This window comes from Musca autumnalis, unplaced genomic scaffold (genome assembly GCF_047663935.1).
Source record: "Musca autumnalis isolate F117 unplaced genomic scaffold, ASM4766393v1 scaffold_1, whole genome shotgun sequence".
In the NCBI taxonomy this organism is placed as follows: domain Eukaryota; kingdom Metazoa; phylum Arthropoda; class Insecta; order Diptera; family Muscidae; genus Musca; species Musca autumnalis.
In genome coordinates this window covers 276,491,012-276,506,693 of record NW_027411644.1, presented here as the reverse complement: position 1 = coordinate 276,506,693, position 15,682 = coordinate 276,491,012, and the positions used below count along the sequence as shown (strand labels likewise).

The 15,682-nt window shown below is 36.5% G+C and overlaps 1 protein-coding gene across 5 annotated transcripts in view; it reads left to right on the top strand.

Moving 5' to 3' along the window:
• The window catches only part of RhoGAP100F (Rho GTPase activating protein at 100F), a 137,802-nt gene that overhangs the window by 92,656 nt on the left and 29,464 nt on the right, over window positions 1–15,682 (top strand). For 3 of the 5 annotated variants that reach the window (XM_073961248.1, XM_073961249.1, XM_073961247.1), the window contains 3 exons: window positions 6,215–6,294; window positions 6,365–6,719; window positions 7,331–7,461. In XM_073961248.1, the coding sequence (XP_073817349.1) occupies window positions 6,215–6,294; window positions 6,365–6,719; window positions 7,331–7,461 (566 nt within the window). Of the gene's footprint in view, window positions 1–6,214; window positions 6,295–6,364; window positions 6,720–7,326; window positions 7,686–15,682 lie in introns of those variants that run through there. The other 2 variants (XM_073961246.1, XM_073961250.1) reach the window with 2 other exon arrangements.

Genomic DNA, 15,682 nt, shown 5'->3' with positions numbered 1-15,682 from the left:
TTTTGGAAAATATTCAACCAAAGCTGTGATATTTGTAAATATAATTAAAATCGCAAAAATGAAAATTGGGGTTTTATTTGCTACTATTGCGATATCTTCGTTGTTTGATCACCTACGAGCACCTGCTTTACATCATTAGAAAGGTGATAATTTCTGCTTTCATTGTCAGGTTTTGCTTTTGGTATACCCCATATAGAAGCTGAGATATTGGCTTTGGAAAAAAACGTTGTCTTTTTATCCACCTAAGTTTTTTGCCCTTTCCGACCCCTAAATATTATCCGACCATCACCAAAATCAATAGGCTTCTTCCTCTCCGGGACCCCCATCAACATCCAAAATTTCGTGACGATCCGATCAAAATTGCGGCCTGTAGAGTGATTACAAGGTTTAGATGGACAGACGGACAGACGGACAGACGGACGGACGGACGGACTGACGGACGGACACACATAGCCAGATCGCCTCAGCTCGTCGAGACATTCATTTTGATATATATAAGTATGGGTCTACGACCATTATTTCGATGCGTTACAAACTTTTTGGCCAAAACCAACTTATAATACCCTCCCCACATAGTGGTGTAGGGTATAATTAAACACCAAAGCTTTCATTTTTTTAATCAACCATTAAAGTTGTGGTTCTATGAGATAAAATCTCTTTCTGTCCTATGTTTTTTTTTTTGCAAATTCACGACTAAAGCTCTGGAGGTCTTTAAACATACATTACTCACGACGAAGGCTCTAGTGGCCAGACATTAAAGCTTCAAAAAGTTCTTAAAATTTTTAATAAACGTTTTTCTTTGAAAATACCATTTAAAACCACGACTGAACATCTGATTGTCTTTCGCATTGTTTAGAAATTCTCAGTAGTGAAAAGCTTCTTGAAAAAATTTAAAAAATTATAAATTACAAAATATTTAAAAAATTAAACACTAAAGCTTTCATTTTTTAATCCACGATTAAAGTTTTGTTTATATGAGATAAAAGCTTTTTTTGCCCTATGTTTTTTTGTAAATCCACGACTAAAGGTTTGTAGGTCCTTCAACAAACTTTAGTAGGCCGAGATTAAAGCTTCTTTAAATTTATAATAAAATCATTTCTTTGAAAATACCATTTATAACGACGACTGAAGTTTTGCTTGTCTTTTGCATTTTCCAGAAATTCACTGTTAAAGCTTTAATGAAAAGTTATTTGAAAATATGTAAAAAATACAATAAAAGCTCTGAACGTTCTTTAAACATTTTTAATGCACTATAAAAAGGTTCCCCTTTGAAAATCTAATTAAAATCCAAGCCTAATGCTCAATATTAAGCTTTAATGAAAAGCTTTACAATCCTCAAAAATATACGATAAAGGCTCCGAAAGACTAATAAACATTTTTAATTTTTTAAAAAAGTTTAATTTGAAAATTTTATTAGAATTCACGGCTATAGCTATGATGATGTTTTTGCAGTTTTTTTAGAAATTAACTGTTAAAGCTATTATTAAAAGCTTGTTGGAAAAATGTCTCAAAAATCTACAAGAAAATCCCTAAAGGTTCTTTGCCTATTAAAGCTTAAATGAGAAACGTATATGGAAGGCTTTTTTGAAAAATTCCAAAAATCCACGATAAAAACGCTAAAGGTTTATTGGCTATTTAAGCTTAATGAAAAGCGTATTGGAAACATTCTGAAAATTTCACCAAAAAGCTCTGAATTAAATCTAAAAATTTTTAAATCAATTAAAAGGCTTTTCCCTAAAAATTGCATTTAAATAAACTAAACCTAAAAATATTATGGGGTATTGCTGTATAGTTTAATTAGAAGTTTATCTATCAAAGCTTTAATGGAAAGCTTCCTTGAATATTCTCAAAAAATTTATTAAAAAAAAACTATTGGAAAAAAATCCTGGACCAAAGCTCTGATCGTCTTCTGAAATGTCTTTAAAATGTCTCTAATGTCTTTAAAATCCTCGTTTTATGCTTTAATAGAGCCTTGATTTTTTAGAAATCCACGACTAAAGTTATGGTAATTAAAGCTTCTTGGAAAAATTCTCAAAAATCCGTTGTAAAATTGTTGATAATCCTTAGACAAATAACTATTAAAGCTTTGCTGGCCCTAACGCCGCGTTTGACATAAGCTCCAATGGAAGTCTGAAAACGTCTTAAAAATGTTTCACTTAAGCTCTGATGGAACATTGAACATTTAGTAGAAATTCGCCATATAAGCTGTGAGAGTTTTTTTTGGAAATTTCGTAAAAATGTACGATTAAAGCGCTGGTGGCCCTCTAAAAGATTTAAAAGTCCGGTTTATAGAGGATTAAAACGTTAAAACTTTCTTAAAAATAATATTAAGGGATTTAATGGAAAATTTTAAAGGTCTTCACGATAAAAGCTCCTAAGGTCCATTAAAATCCTTACACATTTGCGACTAAAGCTCTAAGAGCTTTTAAAAATTTCGTCAAATATGCGAAAAAAGAGCAGGTGGTTCTTACAAATTCGGACTAAAGCTTTAATAATCTTTTAGAAATTTCTTAAAAATTTCATAACTAAAGCTCTGTTAGTCTTTTGGAAATTTCTTAAAAATTTGCGTTTAAAGCTCTTGTCGGTCCTCTAAAAAGGTATTGAATATGTGCTGCTGCTGATTTATTAAGAAATTACAATAAAGCTCTGGTGTCCTCCGAAGATCTCACTGCCCTTTCCATATCTCCTAAAATTCTCGAAAATTTAAAAAAATAGACGATTAAAAATTTCATGATTCCACTGTGTGTAATTTTTTGAGTCATTTTTTATTAACCATATTCTGACTCCACAGTGTGATAGAACACCAAAAATGAGAAGACACGTGTCTCGCCGTTTTTCCCTATCTCATCAACTTTCGCGGTTATAAGCCTCAAAAGTTTTGAGGCTTTGATGTAAAAAGGGTCATTTAGTCAGGACTATATCTTCCAAACCGTTAGAAAATTTTAATTTATCTCAGAGGCAAAGTTATAGCTCTTGTCTTAAAGAACAAAAATTGTGAACACATATAACCCATCAAACTTCATCTGCAATGTCAAAATCGCCATGGTCAAATTTCTTTTAAAATTTTTCTCAAGTTTTGTTATACAGATATCAAACCGATCAAATTTGAAGCAAACAATCAACTACAAAAATGTACATCAGGTCTCAATAAACATCTTTTTAGAATATGCGAACCCTGAAGGAACATGTCTTAATGGTCAAAATAGCAAAACAATTGCGATTTGTATCCTCTTTTCTCGGCTTCTGATCCATAGATATTAAACCGTTCAAAATTCAAGAAAACAATCAACCACAATAGTCATGGTAGAACAAGAAAAGGTAGCAGCAATACCCAGCTGACTGAACTGGGTTGTAGTGTTAGTGTCAAATTTCATATGACATTTTATACATTTATTTCTATTTCGATGTACATTAGGGACATATATTTTTTGAGAAAAAAAATATATCATTCGGAAAAAACCATTTCCCAGAAAGACTTCTTCATATCAATGATATGTAACCTCCTCCAAGTTCGAACGATAAGCCGCGCAGTAAATCAGAGCTTGTAGAGGCGATACAACGTTTGTTAATATGTGAGGTATTTTGTTAAAATTTAAAAAAATAAAGCCCTAATAAACATGTGCTTCTTTAAATTCTAAAACAAAACATTGAAACAGCTTCTCCTTTTTCTATGAATTTCCAGCGACCCCAAACTTTTCTGCAAGAATTCTACTTTCTGCGAGAATTTATGCATTTAGTGGAATGATGTGGAACCATAAAAATTGAAAATGTAACGAATTTTCATTCATGTTTTCCAAAATATTCAACCAAATGTGAAAAATTATTAGTTTTTTAAATTCAAATAATTTATAGACATTTCCTTGTTTTGTTTACAAATACAACTGGCAGTAACGTTACAAACAAAAACAAATTCCTTTGTGGTTGTTGTTCGAGTTGTATTTGTTGTAGTATTAACTTTACCTTGTATTTGTTCTACCATGCACAATAGTGTAGCAAAGGCTTCAATAAACAACTTTCTGGAATATTCGAAATGTCTATGAACGGTCTTTAATGGTAAAAATAGCAAAAATCTTTTGAATATATCCCATTTTTATACTTTTTTCTCCGACTCTGGTCCAAATATACGCAACCGCCCAAAAATTTAGGATACAGTCAACCACAAAAATGTACCTTAGCTTTCAATTAACAAGTTTCTAGAACAAATGAAGATTATAGAAACGATTCTTCAAGCTCAAAATTCGATTATTTTAGATCATTCTTTCCTGTTCAGGTCCGTAAATAACAAACCTTTCAAATTTCTTTGAGTTTTTAACAGTTTGTTATTTCCAAACCTGAGCAGGGGGAATGTTAAAAAAATTTAATTGTTCGTGAATTTCAGCCCTAAGAATCATTCCTGGAATCTTCATATGTTCTAGAAAGTTGTTTATTGAAATCTTTGGTAAATTTTTTTGGTTGACGGTATCCTTAATTTTTGGGTGGTTGCGTATCTTTGGAGCAGAGTCGGAGAAAAAAGTATTAAAATTAGATATTTTCAAAAGAGTTTTGCTATTTTTACCATTAAGAACCGTTCATAGACATTTCGCATATTCCAGAAAGTTGTTTATTGATGCCTTTGCTACGATATTGTGGTTCATTGTTTTCTTGAATTTTGAACGGTTTAATATCTATGGAGCAGAATCCTAGAAAAGAGGATAAAAATCGCAATTGTTTTGCTATTTTGACCATTAAGATCCGTTTCTACAGAGTTCGTATATTCTAAAAAGATGTTTGTTGAGATCTGAGGTACATTTTTGTTGTTGGTTGTTTGCTTCAAATTTGATCGGTTTGATAGCTGTATAACAAAACTTGAGAAAAATTTTAAAAGAAATTTGACCATGGCGATTTTGACCTTGCAGATGAAGCTTGATGGATAATATGTGTTCACAGTTTTGTTCTTTAAGAGAAGAGCTACAACTTTGCCTCCGTGATAAATTCAAATTTCCTATAGTCCTGACTAAATGACTCTTTCTACATCAAAGCCTCAAACCTTTGGAGGCCTATAACCGCGAAAGTTGATGAGATAGGGAAAAACGGCGAGACACGTGTCTTCTCATTTTTGGTGTTCTATCACACTGCGGTGTCAGAATATGGTTAATAATTTTCGTGTTGCACAATGTTCTTTTTATTTCTTTATTAAAGTTTTTTTTTCGAAAAATTCAAAAGCTCTGAAAGTCCTTTGACTTTTTTAAATTTACGAGAAAAATTCTGTTGGTTCTGAAAATATATTTTAAAAAAGATTAATAATTTTTAAAAATCCCTGACTGAAGCTCAGATCTTAATTGGAAAACTTCTTAAAAACCATGACAAAAGCTCTGAAGGTCCGTCCATTGATTTTTTAAATTGATAAATCCACGATTACACCGTCAAAACTTAAAACGTCACAATTAATATTTCTTGCAAAAATACTTAAAATCCGTAGGAAAAGCTCGACATTCAGAGCATTTAAAAAGTACAAAGAAAGCTTTAGGGGTTATTTAAAAATTATGAAAAATCCAAGACAACCTTTCAAGGTCCTATATTATATTCTTAAAAATCCAAAATTAATTTTCTCAGTAAAATTCTCAAAAATACACATTCAAAATTCTGGCGGCCCTTTAAAAATTATAACTTTACGATTAAAGCTTTGGTAGCATCGAACATATGTTATAAATCCAACAAAGCTTGAAAATGTTTTACAATTTCACCTTTAAAGGTTTGTTGGTTCTAAATAATTTAAAAAACGCATTTAAAGCTTTTTGGACAGAATCTCAAACATTCCGCGATAAAATTTCTGAAGGTAATATAACCTTCAGTAATATAAGCTGACTTAATAATTCAAGACGAAAGATCTAAACTTCTTTTTTTTGGAATCCAAAATTAAAGCTACGAATATAGTTTTGAGTATATATAAAAATCCATGATTAAAGCTTTGCTGGTTCTAATTCCGAATTCTTAAAAAATCAGCCATTAAAACTTTTTAGTTTTTTTTTGCAAAATCTGCAAAAAGCTCTGAATACCATATGAACAAGAATCTTAAAAAGTAAATTTACAATCGCTAAAAATCCTTAGAACATTTGTTAAAAAAAATCAATACCCAAAAAACTCCACTGGTCTTTTGTAATATTTCACAAATATTGCAAATTTTTCCTTTGCGAATTGTTAACAGAAACAAAATCATTTTGGTTTAATTTTTTAGCTGTATGTCTACCCGATGATCCTGAAGGCAATGCAAAATTGATGCTTAGCATATTGGATTGCTTACCTAGAGCAAATAGGGTAAGTAAAGTATAAACTTAATTATCTCTAAAAAATCAAAAATTATGTTCTGTTATTTCTTTGTTTGCAGGCCACCCTAGTATTTCTCTTGGATCACTTGTCGCTGGTCGTTTCCAATTCCGAACGCAATAAGATGTCGGCACAAGCTTTAGCCACCGTTATGGGTCCACCGCTGATGCTACACTCGGCCAGCGCTCAACCTGGCTCTGAAATCGATCATGCCCAACCCATTGCTGTGCTGAAATATCTCTTACAAATCTGGCCCCAGCCCCAGTCGCAACATCATCAGAGTGCGGCTGGTGTCGGAGCAGGTGGAAATCTTATTGGTAGCATGACTGTGGGTGGCAGCACCATGGGCATGGGACTGGGCATGGGTTTGGGCATGAATGCTGGCAGTATGAATAATATGCCGGGTGTTGTTTCAGGTAACGTAATTCTAGTATATTTCTTGTGTAAAGACATGATTTTCATTTGTTTCTCTTATAATTATGATTTTTGGGACAACATAATTTTTGGACACAATTTTTGTGGCACATGAAAAACTCTTGTCACCAAAAACCGAACAAACAACTTAGAAAAACTAAAACGTTTTTTCTTTAATGCAATTGTTTTTGATTTTTCTCAAAGGGTTCCTTTAAGAATAATTTTTCTAAACCCCAACACCACAAACCAAAGCTCACAAGTTTTTTTCACTTTCACACAAAACCCGAAACAAAACTCTATTCACACAATTCCGTTACGAATTTCGTTGATATTTTCCTTAATTTTCTTGATTACAAAACCATACAAAATTTCAACTTTGTAAAGGTTATTTTGCGTGTGAGTGCGTATCTACTTTTTTTACTCTCTATCTTTGAATTTTATACAACCCCAGTCAATCTATTTCTGGTTCTTTGTTAATACTTCATCATCCTCTATCTCTATCCACCAACCAATCAACCAACCATCCAGCCATTCATTTTTAAGTTTCATTAATTTTATAGTTTACTTTGAAAATTGCAATAATATTGATTAATACAGAGTCCTATGTAGACAGGTCGGCGCGGCGAGTCAACAGGGCAGCGTGGAAGCAAAGTCAATGCGTTGCAAGTGGACAGGCAGGCGTTCCTCATGGCGCAGCAGCAGCAGCTCATGGCGGCGGGCAATCTACTACGCTCGTCCACTTCGGTAACCAACATACTTTCTCAAGGCCAACATCCGCTCTCAGCCACAGTCAACAGTCATCTGTATCAATCAGTAGTGGGTCAGTTAGCTCAATCGCATCGAGCCTTGCAACAAGCGGTGCAACAGGTAAAATAAACAAACACCACACACACACATCCTATCTTCCTCTCCAAAAATAAAATCTAAAAAAAATACTCTCTTCTATTACTACTAATACTATGACAAAAGATAAATGATTAATTATTTTTATAAATGATTTCAACCACAAAAGGGGGAAATGAGAACCCACAACAATCTTCAAACAATGTATTATCTTACGTGGCATATTTTAACTGAATGTGCAAACGGACATAAAGTCGTCTGATAATGTTAAAAATAATAATATTGGTGTGAATGTATGTCTATCGTAACCAAATTAAACTCAGTATAGACCTTTGAAATACCTACTCAGGTTCCTTGCAAAAAGGAAACTTTTGAGACCAGACCTCATAAGGTTAAACTATATAAAACACGGACATAACGCAAAATATGTACAGTACTTTCCACGAATACGAAAAAATTATTAAAATTGTTATAACTTAAAGAGTGGTCAAATATTTCTGAATGAATAATGAAATTTGAATTTTATGGATTAAATCTTGAAAGAATTCTTTGAAAATATATCGTTCCTTAAAAAAAATTAAAAAAAAAAACAACAGTTTAAAGGTAACGAGCATTTATTCATATTATGAAGTTATGTCAGTCAGTAAATAATCCTCAATTAAAGCTATGAATGTTCACAAAGGTACTACTAATAAAACAAATATAAGATTGTTCAGATGTCTCTTCAAGCTCTGACGGTGCCTTTAAATCACGTATTACAGTTTATCACTTATTCGTTAAAAAAAAATTAAGGGCCTGTTCATGTATGTCGATAAGAAAACAAGTAAAAAAGTATCAGTCAGCTGAGCCGACAGAGATATACCCTCAGCCACGTACCCGAAGAAAAAAAGTTAACACAATACTTCTGCAGGTTTTTTAGCTGTTGGGAAAAGGGCCGCAAAAAACTACATGTTGCAACAAAATTCAGAATGATCCAAGACGAGTGCATTTTTTCCAAACTTTGGGTAGGGTGTACCCATAGGAGTGATCCGATGTAGTACCTATTCGGACCTAATACAAATCTGTAGGAAATATTTTTTTATTAGTCTATGGATGTTTTCCTTACAGACTATATAATTAAATATGTTGTATTTAATTTTCTGAATTTAAATATATTACAATTTTACTTTTCAATTTAGAAAGTTTGAGCTAAATCGATTTCTCTCTTAAAGGGTTATTTCACACATTAGCCAGTTAAGGTGGTGCCGGTAGGATTCTCTGGACCGTTTTGGGTCATTATCTCAGGAAGTATGGACTTGCCCACGAAAAAAAATTACAACGTCGTAACAGGGGCCGCAAGTGCAACCTGCTGCATCGCAAATTAATAAGATCAGAGAGGAGTTATTAAACTATACTTTTTCCAAATTTTGTGTGGGAGGTACTCAAATGAGTGGACCGATATAGTCCATATTAGAACTTGATCTATGTCTGAAAGTAATATTACCAATAGCAAAGTTTGGCTCAATTCGGTTATTCCCTCCTAGAGTTATCATGCCCACAATCTTGGCGAAAAATTTTGAACCTTTGTGGGGGAGGTACCGGAAGTAGTGGACCGATATGGTCTATCTTCGAATTTAAACTAAGTTTGGACAAAATATTGAAAGACCCAAAATTTTAACCAAATATGTTTATCCGTTCGAGAGTTATCGTGCACTCCAACTATGATACATGGTATTATATGGGTTGTTTGCAGTTTTCGTGCTGATTTCTGAGGATATATGGACTTGCTCCTGAAAAAAGTTATATCGTCGTAATGGGGGTAGTGAATACAAGTGGCTGCAACATAAATCAAAGCGATTCGAGAGCAGGCCTTAAACTGCACTTAAGCAAATTTTTGTGTGGGAGGTACCCGAAAGAGTGAACCAATAGGGTCCATATTGGAACCTCATCTATGTCTGGTAGAAATGCCACGATGTGCATAGTATGGACTAATTCGGTTACTCCCTTCAAGAGTTATCGTGCGGACAATTTTTCCGAACATTTTTGAACTTTTGTGGGGGAGGTACCTGAAGGAGTGGACCGATATGGCCCATCTTCGAACTTAAATCAAATCTGGACAAAATATTTCGATACCCAAAATTTGAACCGAATCGATTGATCCGTTCGAGAGTTATCGTGCGCACCAGCCAGCCAGACAGACAGACAGACGGACGGACATTGCTAGATCGACTCAAAATTGTCTGAAACGGATATCGTACAAACATACTTGGGGTCTAAAACCATTATTTCGATGAGGCACATTTTTGGCCGTATCAAAGTGTAAATACCCTCTTTAGCCTAAAGGCTGAGGGTATAATGAATGCGCAAGAAAAACTACCAAATTTGAGTGTGTTTTTCAAATTTGTTTTTTGTTTTGAAGGAAAAGCAAAGGCAATAATATTTCCAAAACTAAAGTTTGGGTGTGTTTCATGCGCACACATTTTCGTTTCGAAATACATAAACTGGGGGTTAGTGTCGAACTGTTTAAACAAGTGAGCGAAGGTTATAGTCAGGGCTGGACCGACTATGTGATATACCATACACCAATATCACTACCCCTGTGTATAAACAGAAATATTTGTCATTGAAATAAATACTTCAAAATATTACAATTTGGATAGCTTAGCGCATTGTGCAATAATTCTGATATTTTTCCATCAATGCCAACGCATTTGTTATTCATTTAAAGATATCCCCTTGTAATATGTCCAACAAAAGCAGAGATATCCGCATTGGAAATAAAATTCCACAAATTGGAAATTGGTATATCTGAGCGTCTTTTTCTATATTTCTAGTATTTGACCACTTTTGGTAACTAATTTGCGACCAATTTAAAGCAACAATGAGCAACGACACACATCCGCATATACTTTCCTACGCTCATGAGCAAAGGGAAGACACACACGTACACTGTAGGCAACATCTTGTGCCTTCGTTCGGTTGAGGCATATGCTGTTGTTTAACACAATACCAGCACACTTTTCAGTCTTTACTTGTGAGGGTGCCTGATTTAATCCTTCTTTCTCTCTTCGTTACGATCCGATCAAAATTGTGTCATCTAGCGAAATCAATCCCATAAGAATAAAACAATGCATTTTCCCCTAATACATATTTTCCCATTCAGACCTCTGGATATAATCCGACCATCAACGAAATCAATAGGCTTCTTCTCCTCTGGGACCTATCCTCAAAATTAACTTTTTCTCCACAGAAGTTTTTTTAGTCCATTCAAAATCAATAGACTTCTTCCCCTCAAGGATCCACATCAACCCCCAAAATGTTCGTGACTTACTTACTTAGCTGGCCCATTACAGAACATTTGTTCCATAGACCGAACTAAGAAAAGATCTCCAATCGTCTCTGTTTTTCGCTTTCTGGAATACCGCGCCTTTTCATTTCTTCATCCACTTGTATGCTCCATCGAAGCTTAGGCCTCCCGATTCTGCGTGCACCGCCATGTGGCATGTATTCATACGCCTTTTTAGCGGGTTCATCATCGGTCATTCTTATGATATGGCCTAGCCAACGCAATCGTTGCATCTCGATACGTTTAACTATATTCATGTCTTTGTATAGCGTATCAGCGTTTTGTATAGTGTTATTTTTGTTTGACGACATGTGGCTTTGTTTTTAAATTGCTTATTTAAACCATAGTAGCATCTATTGGCCAATACAATTCTTCTTCTTATTTCACAACTGATGTTGTTTGTTGTGTTTATGGCAGTGCCGAGGTAGACGAAGCCTTTAACTGCCTCAAAATTATAGGTACCAACTTCCACAGTTGCTCCGAGCTCTATGCGCGTCGACACCATCAATTTGATCTTTTCGACGTTTACCGCCAGACCCACTTTCGCAGATTCTGCTTCGACCTTCCTAAAGGTATCAGTTACTTCCTTTACTGATCGTCCCATGATGTCTATGTCATCAGCATAAGCAAGTAACATGTGGCTATTGGTGTAAATTGTGCCATTTCTTTTGACATTTGCATCTCGTATTACCTTTTCCAACAAAATGTTGAATAGGTCACACGAAGGGCTGTCTCCTTGTCTGAAACCTCTTTTGGTACAAAATTTTTCGGAGAGGTTATTTCCAATTTTAACTGAGGACCTAGTATCAGTTAATGTCATCTTACAAAGCCGGATGAGCTTTGCGGGGATACCAAATTCAGACATTCCATGGAATACCTTTGATCTGCGGGGACTGTCGAAAGCTGCTTTATAATCGACAAAAAGGGGATATATGTCGATCTTCTCAAGAATTTGCCGCAGGGTAAATATCTGGTCAATGGTGGACTTGCCAGGTCTAAAGCCACATTGGTATGGTCCAATTATTTCGTTGACCATTGGTTTTAGCCGTTCGCACAATATCCCTGCCACTATCTTATAGGCAATAGGGAGAAGACTTATGCCCCTATAGTTGGAGCATACGGTCGTATCTCCTTTCTTGTGGACGGGACACAGGATGCTCAGGTTCCAATCGTCGGGTACGCGTTCTTCCTGCCAGATGGTGCTAACTAGCTGATGCATACACCTTATCAGCGCGTCGCCTCCGGTTTTAAACAGCTCGGCTGGTAAGCCATCGGCTTCTGCTGCTTTATTATTCTTCAGCTGGTTGATTGCTGTTTTTACCTCATCTTGGCCGGGTGGTATACATTTTATACCATCTTCTGGGATTGGATCTGTGGTATCATCGTCTTCGCTACTATTGGATACCAGCAGATTGGAAAAATGCTCCTTCCATATCCTAAGCACGCTATCTGTATCTGTTACCAGATTACCTTGCTGGTCTCTACAGGAGGATGTGCCTGTACCAAAGCCATCTGTTTGATGTTTCACTCTTTGGTAGAATTTTCGGACTTCATTCTGGCTCCTGTACATCTCGATTTTTTCACATTCCCGCTTTTCCATTTCTCTCTTTTCCTTGCGGAAAAGACGTTTCTCTTCTCTCCTTTTCTTCCGATATCTCTCTCGTGCGCTACGCGTTGCTACTGATTGTAAAGTAGCCCTATATGACGCATTTTTCTCTTCGGTAGCAGCACGACACTCCTAGTCATACCATGAATTCCTTTGTGGAGGTCTCTGGAATCCAAGTATGGATTTTGCGGCTGTTTGCATGGAGTGGGCAATATTTTGCCATTGTGTTGTTATGTTATCGGGACAAGGAGTGCTCGCATTAAGCAATTGGGCTATTAGAGTGGAATATGCTGTGGCTATCTGTTGTGTTTGCAGCCTATCGATGTCCAACTTTCGCGTTGTGTCTGTTCGTGCTTTATTTGCAACGTTTAGACGGGTACGTACCTTTGTTGCTACAAGGTTGTGGTCCGAATCAATGTTTGCGCCTCGGAACGATCGTACATCCAACACGCTCGATAAATGTCTTCCATCTATCACAACATGATCTATTTGATTACTTGTTCTTTGATCTGGAGACAGCCAGGTACCCTTATGAATATCGAGATGATTAAATCTGGTACTGCTAACCACTATGTTTTTTGCAGCTGCAAAGTCTATCAGCCTCATACCATTGTCAGATGTTTCACTGTGGAGACTTAAATTCTGTTGGGCCAAAGATATTCTCCTTTCCAATTTTATGTTAAAAACACCTAGAATGATTTTAATGTCATGGGCAGGGCAACGGTCATATGTTTCTTCTAAGCGCTCGTAAAATATATCTTTGGTCTGTTCGTCCTTTTCTTCAGGGGGAGCATGAGCGCAAATAAAGCTAATGTTGAAGAATTTTGCTTTTATTCGAATTGCAGCAAGTCTTTCATTCACTGGAGTGAAGCTGGATACAAGATGTTTTAGTCTCCGACTAACTACGAATCCGCAACCAAACTCATGCTTTACGTCATGGCAGCTATAATACAGTGCGTCACCTTTAGGTGTTGTTGTGACGCCTTTCCCAATCCATCGTATTTCCTGTATGGCAGTAATATCGGCCTTGTACTTTTCAAGTACGTCTGCCAATGCGAAGACTGCACCTTCTCTATAAAGACTGCGAACATTCCAGGTGCAGATTCGCAGATCATGGTCCTTAAAACGTTTGCGGGGTTCGTCAACTTTAGAGGAGTTTGTTTTTCTTTTCTTTCGTTTTTTCATAGTAGGCTGTTTTTTCTAGGGGAGGGTTACTAACCCGACGCCCAAACCCAAGTTTTTAACTTTAACGCGTGTTAAAGGCAGTTCCCCAGGTGACACCACGGGGAGGTCAGTGTCCACTTGGGATGAAAGAGGGACCAAGATAAATCCTGGGCTTTGCCATGTTAAAACCGGTCAGGACCGTTGCTTGGTATCTTCCATCCCCTACGTCACCCATACACACCCTCGTTAGCATAAATGCTGAGGGTATAAACAAAATCTTAGAGATATGAAAGAAGTCTCCCTTGTCCCATCTAGCATGTTTGTGAAACAATTATATATTATCTGATTCTGGTTCCTCTGTGTTAGATTCAAAAGTTCTGCAATCTGGACTGGTTGCGTCAACAAAGAATCAGCAGACAGGTGAGTAGGGTTGGCAGGGCAGATAACCAAATTTTTCATATCGTGTAGTCTCAATCCACATGCAGGGCATGTGTTGGGTATCGTGCCATTAATTCGGTCCAATATGAATTGTGGTGACTACATCGTACGGATCTTAATTAGGCCATTCGTGTGCCTTGGCAGCTGGCGTTCTTCTGCTGCGATGGATGGGAGTGGTCTGACCGTAGTACTACCTGCGTATCTGCATCACTGTGAATGCTTTTCAAACCTGCTTGATAGGCTAAGTGATCTAGAGGTTATCGCTTATACATTTGGACCTCCAACTCCAGATCATGAAGATCTGTCCTTAGGTGCCTGGTTGGGGAAAGCCTATCCACTAAAATTTGTCTACTGATGTCATGAAGAGGTACCCTGTTATTTTCCTCCGAGCGGTATTATGGCAGGTTTGAATATTCTTCCACTGCGTACAACTAATATTTGCATACCACACTGGCGCGCAATATCTTACCACTTTATATTGCTTTATAAGAGGACTCGAGGACCTTGTTCTTTCTTCTGATCTTGCAGCAAACAGTTGAGGCGTGCGCGGACGGTTTAAACATTTGACAGGATGTTTAAGCCGTTTACCCCCAATATCTTGGGGAAAATGTTCAGAGAGCCTCATTTAAGCCGTCAAGGTAGGGAACAGTTTGACAGTGGATTTAGCAGAGGATATTTTCATTTCCGTCAAATGAAAGAACCGCACTAATACCCTAGACAGACGGCAGCGTTAATTTGCATTAATAACTGTATTTAATTTTTGCCTGACAGACGACAGTTTCTGCATTTACGAAACAGCTGATTGCTGTTTTGTTGTTGTTTGCAATGTATTTTTTGTTTTCCTTGTGTCTCAGAGCATGAATATGCTCTCTCCTCCATATGAATATGGGCGCTCTTCTACGGCATTGCCATATTGAAATACCTAAATGCCTTTTAAATGCAGCTCGATTTTGTGCATTAAGAATGTGGATAATGCACGAATTAATTTGAATTAAGGCAGTTAATGCAAATTAACGCTGCCGTCTGTCTAGGGTATAAGTCAGCAATGTAGACATTTAGTCTATCACATATGTCATCAACGATATGACTCAAGGTCAAAATCATTTGCAGACATTACGACCCCTATGCCGTCTGGAGAGTGAGGAATTTCAGAGAGGTTGCGTGAAATAGTTCCGGGAATATAACCCCACCTTGGAGAACTCCCTGTTTCATTCTACGGGTCTGAGACTTTTTATATCTGAATTTTACAAACGACTGGATTCACAAATATAGTTGATTTGCCATCATTTCAAATACGGCTGGAGGGAAGTCTTCTCTAAATCCTCGAACAGCTTGGCATGTTTGACGATATCGAAGGCCATCTATAGGTCTCTTAAACTGTTCGGTCGCACGGCCTGTTCTGGTTCAGTCCTCTGCTGATTTATTTGGATATGGCATGTAATGCTTCTGCTGACATCTTTGCCTGGCTTCAGTAGCGAGACCAACCAGACAACTTTCCAGGCTTCTGGTAAAATATGGGTGGCTAACCATAGATTGAGGACTAATTTTAAATGAAAGGAACTTACACCTGGAAAGTTTTTGCGGATTCT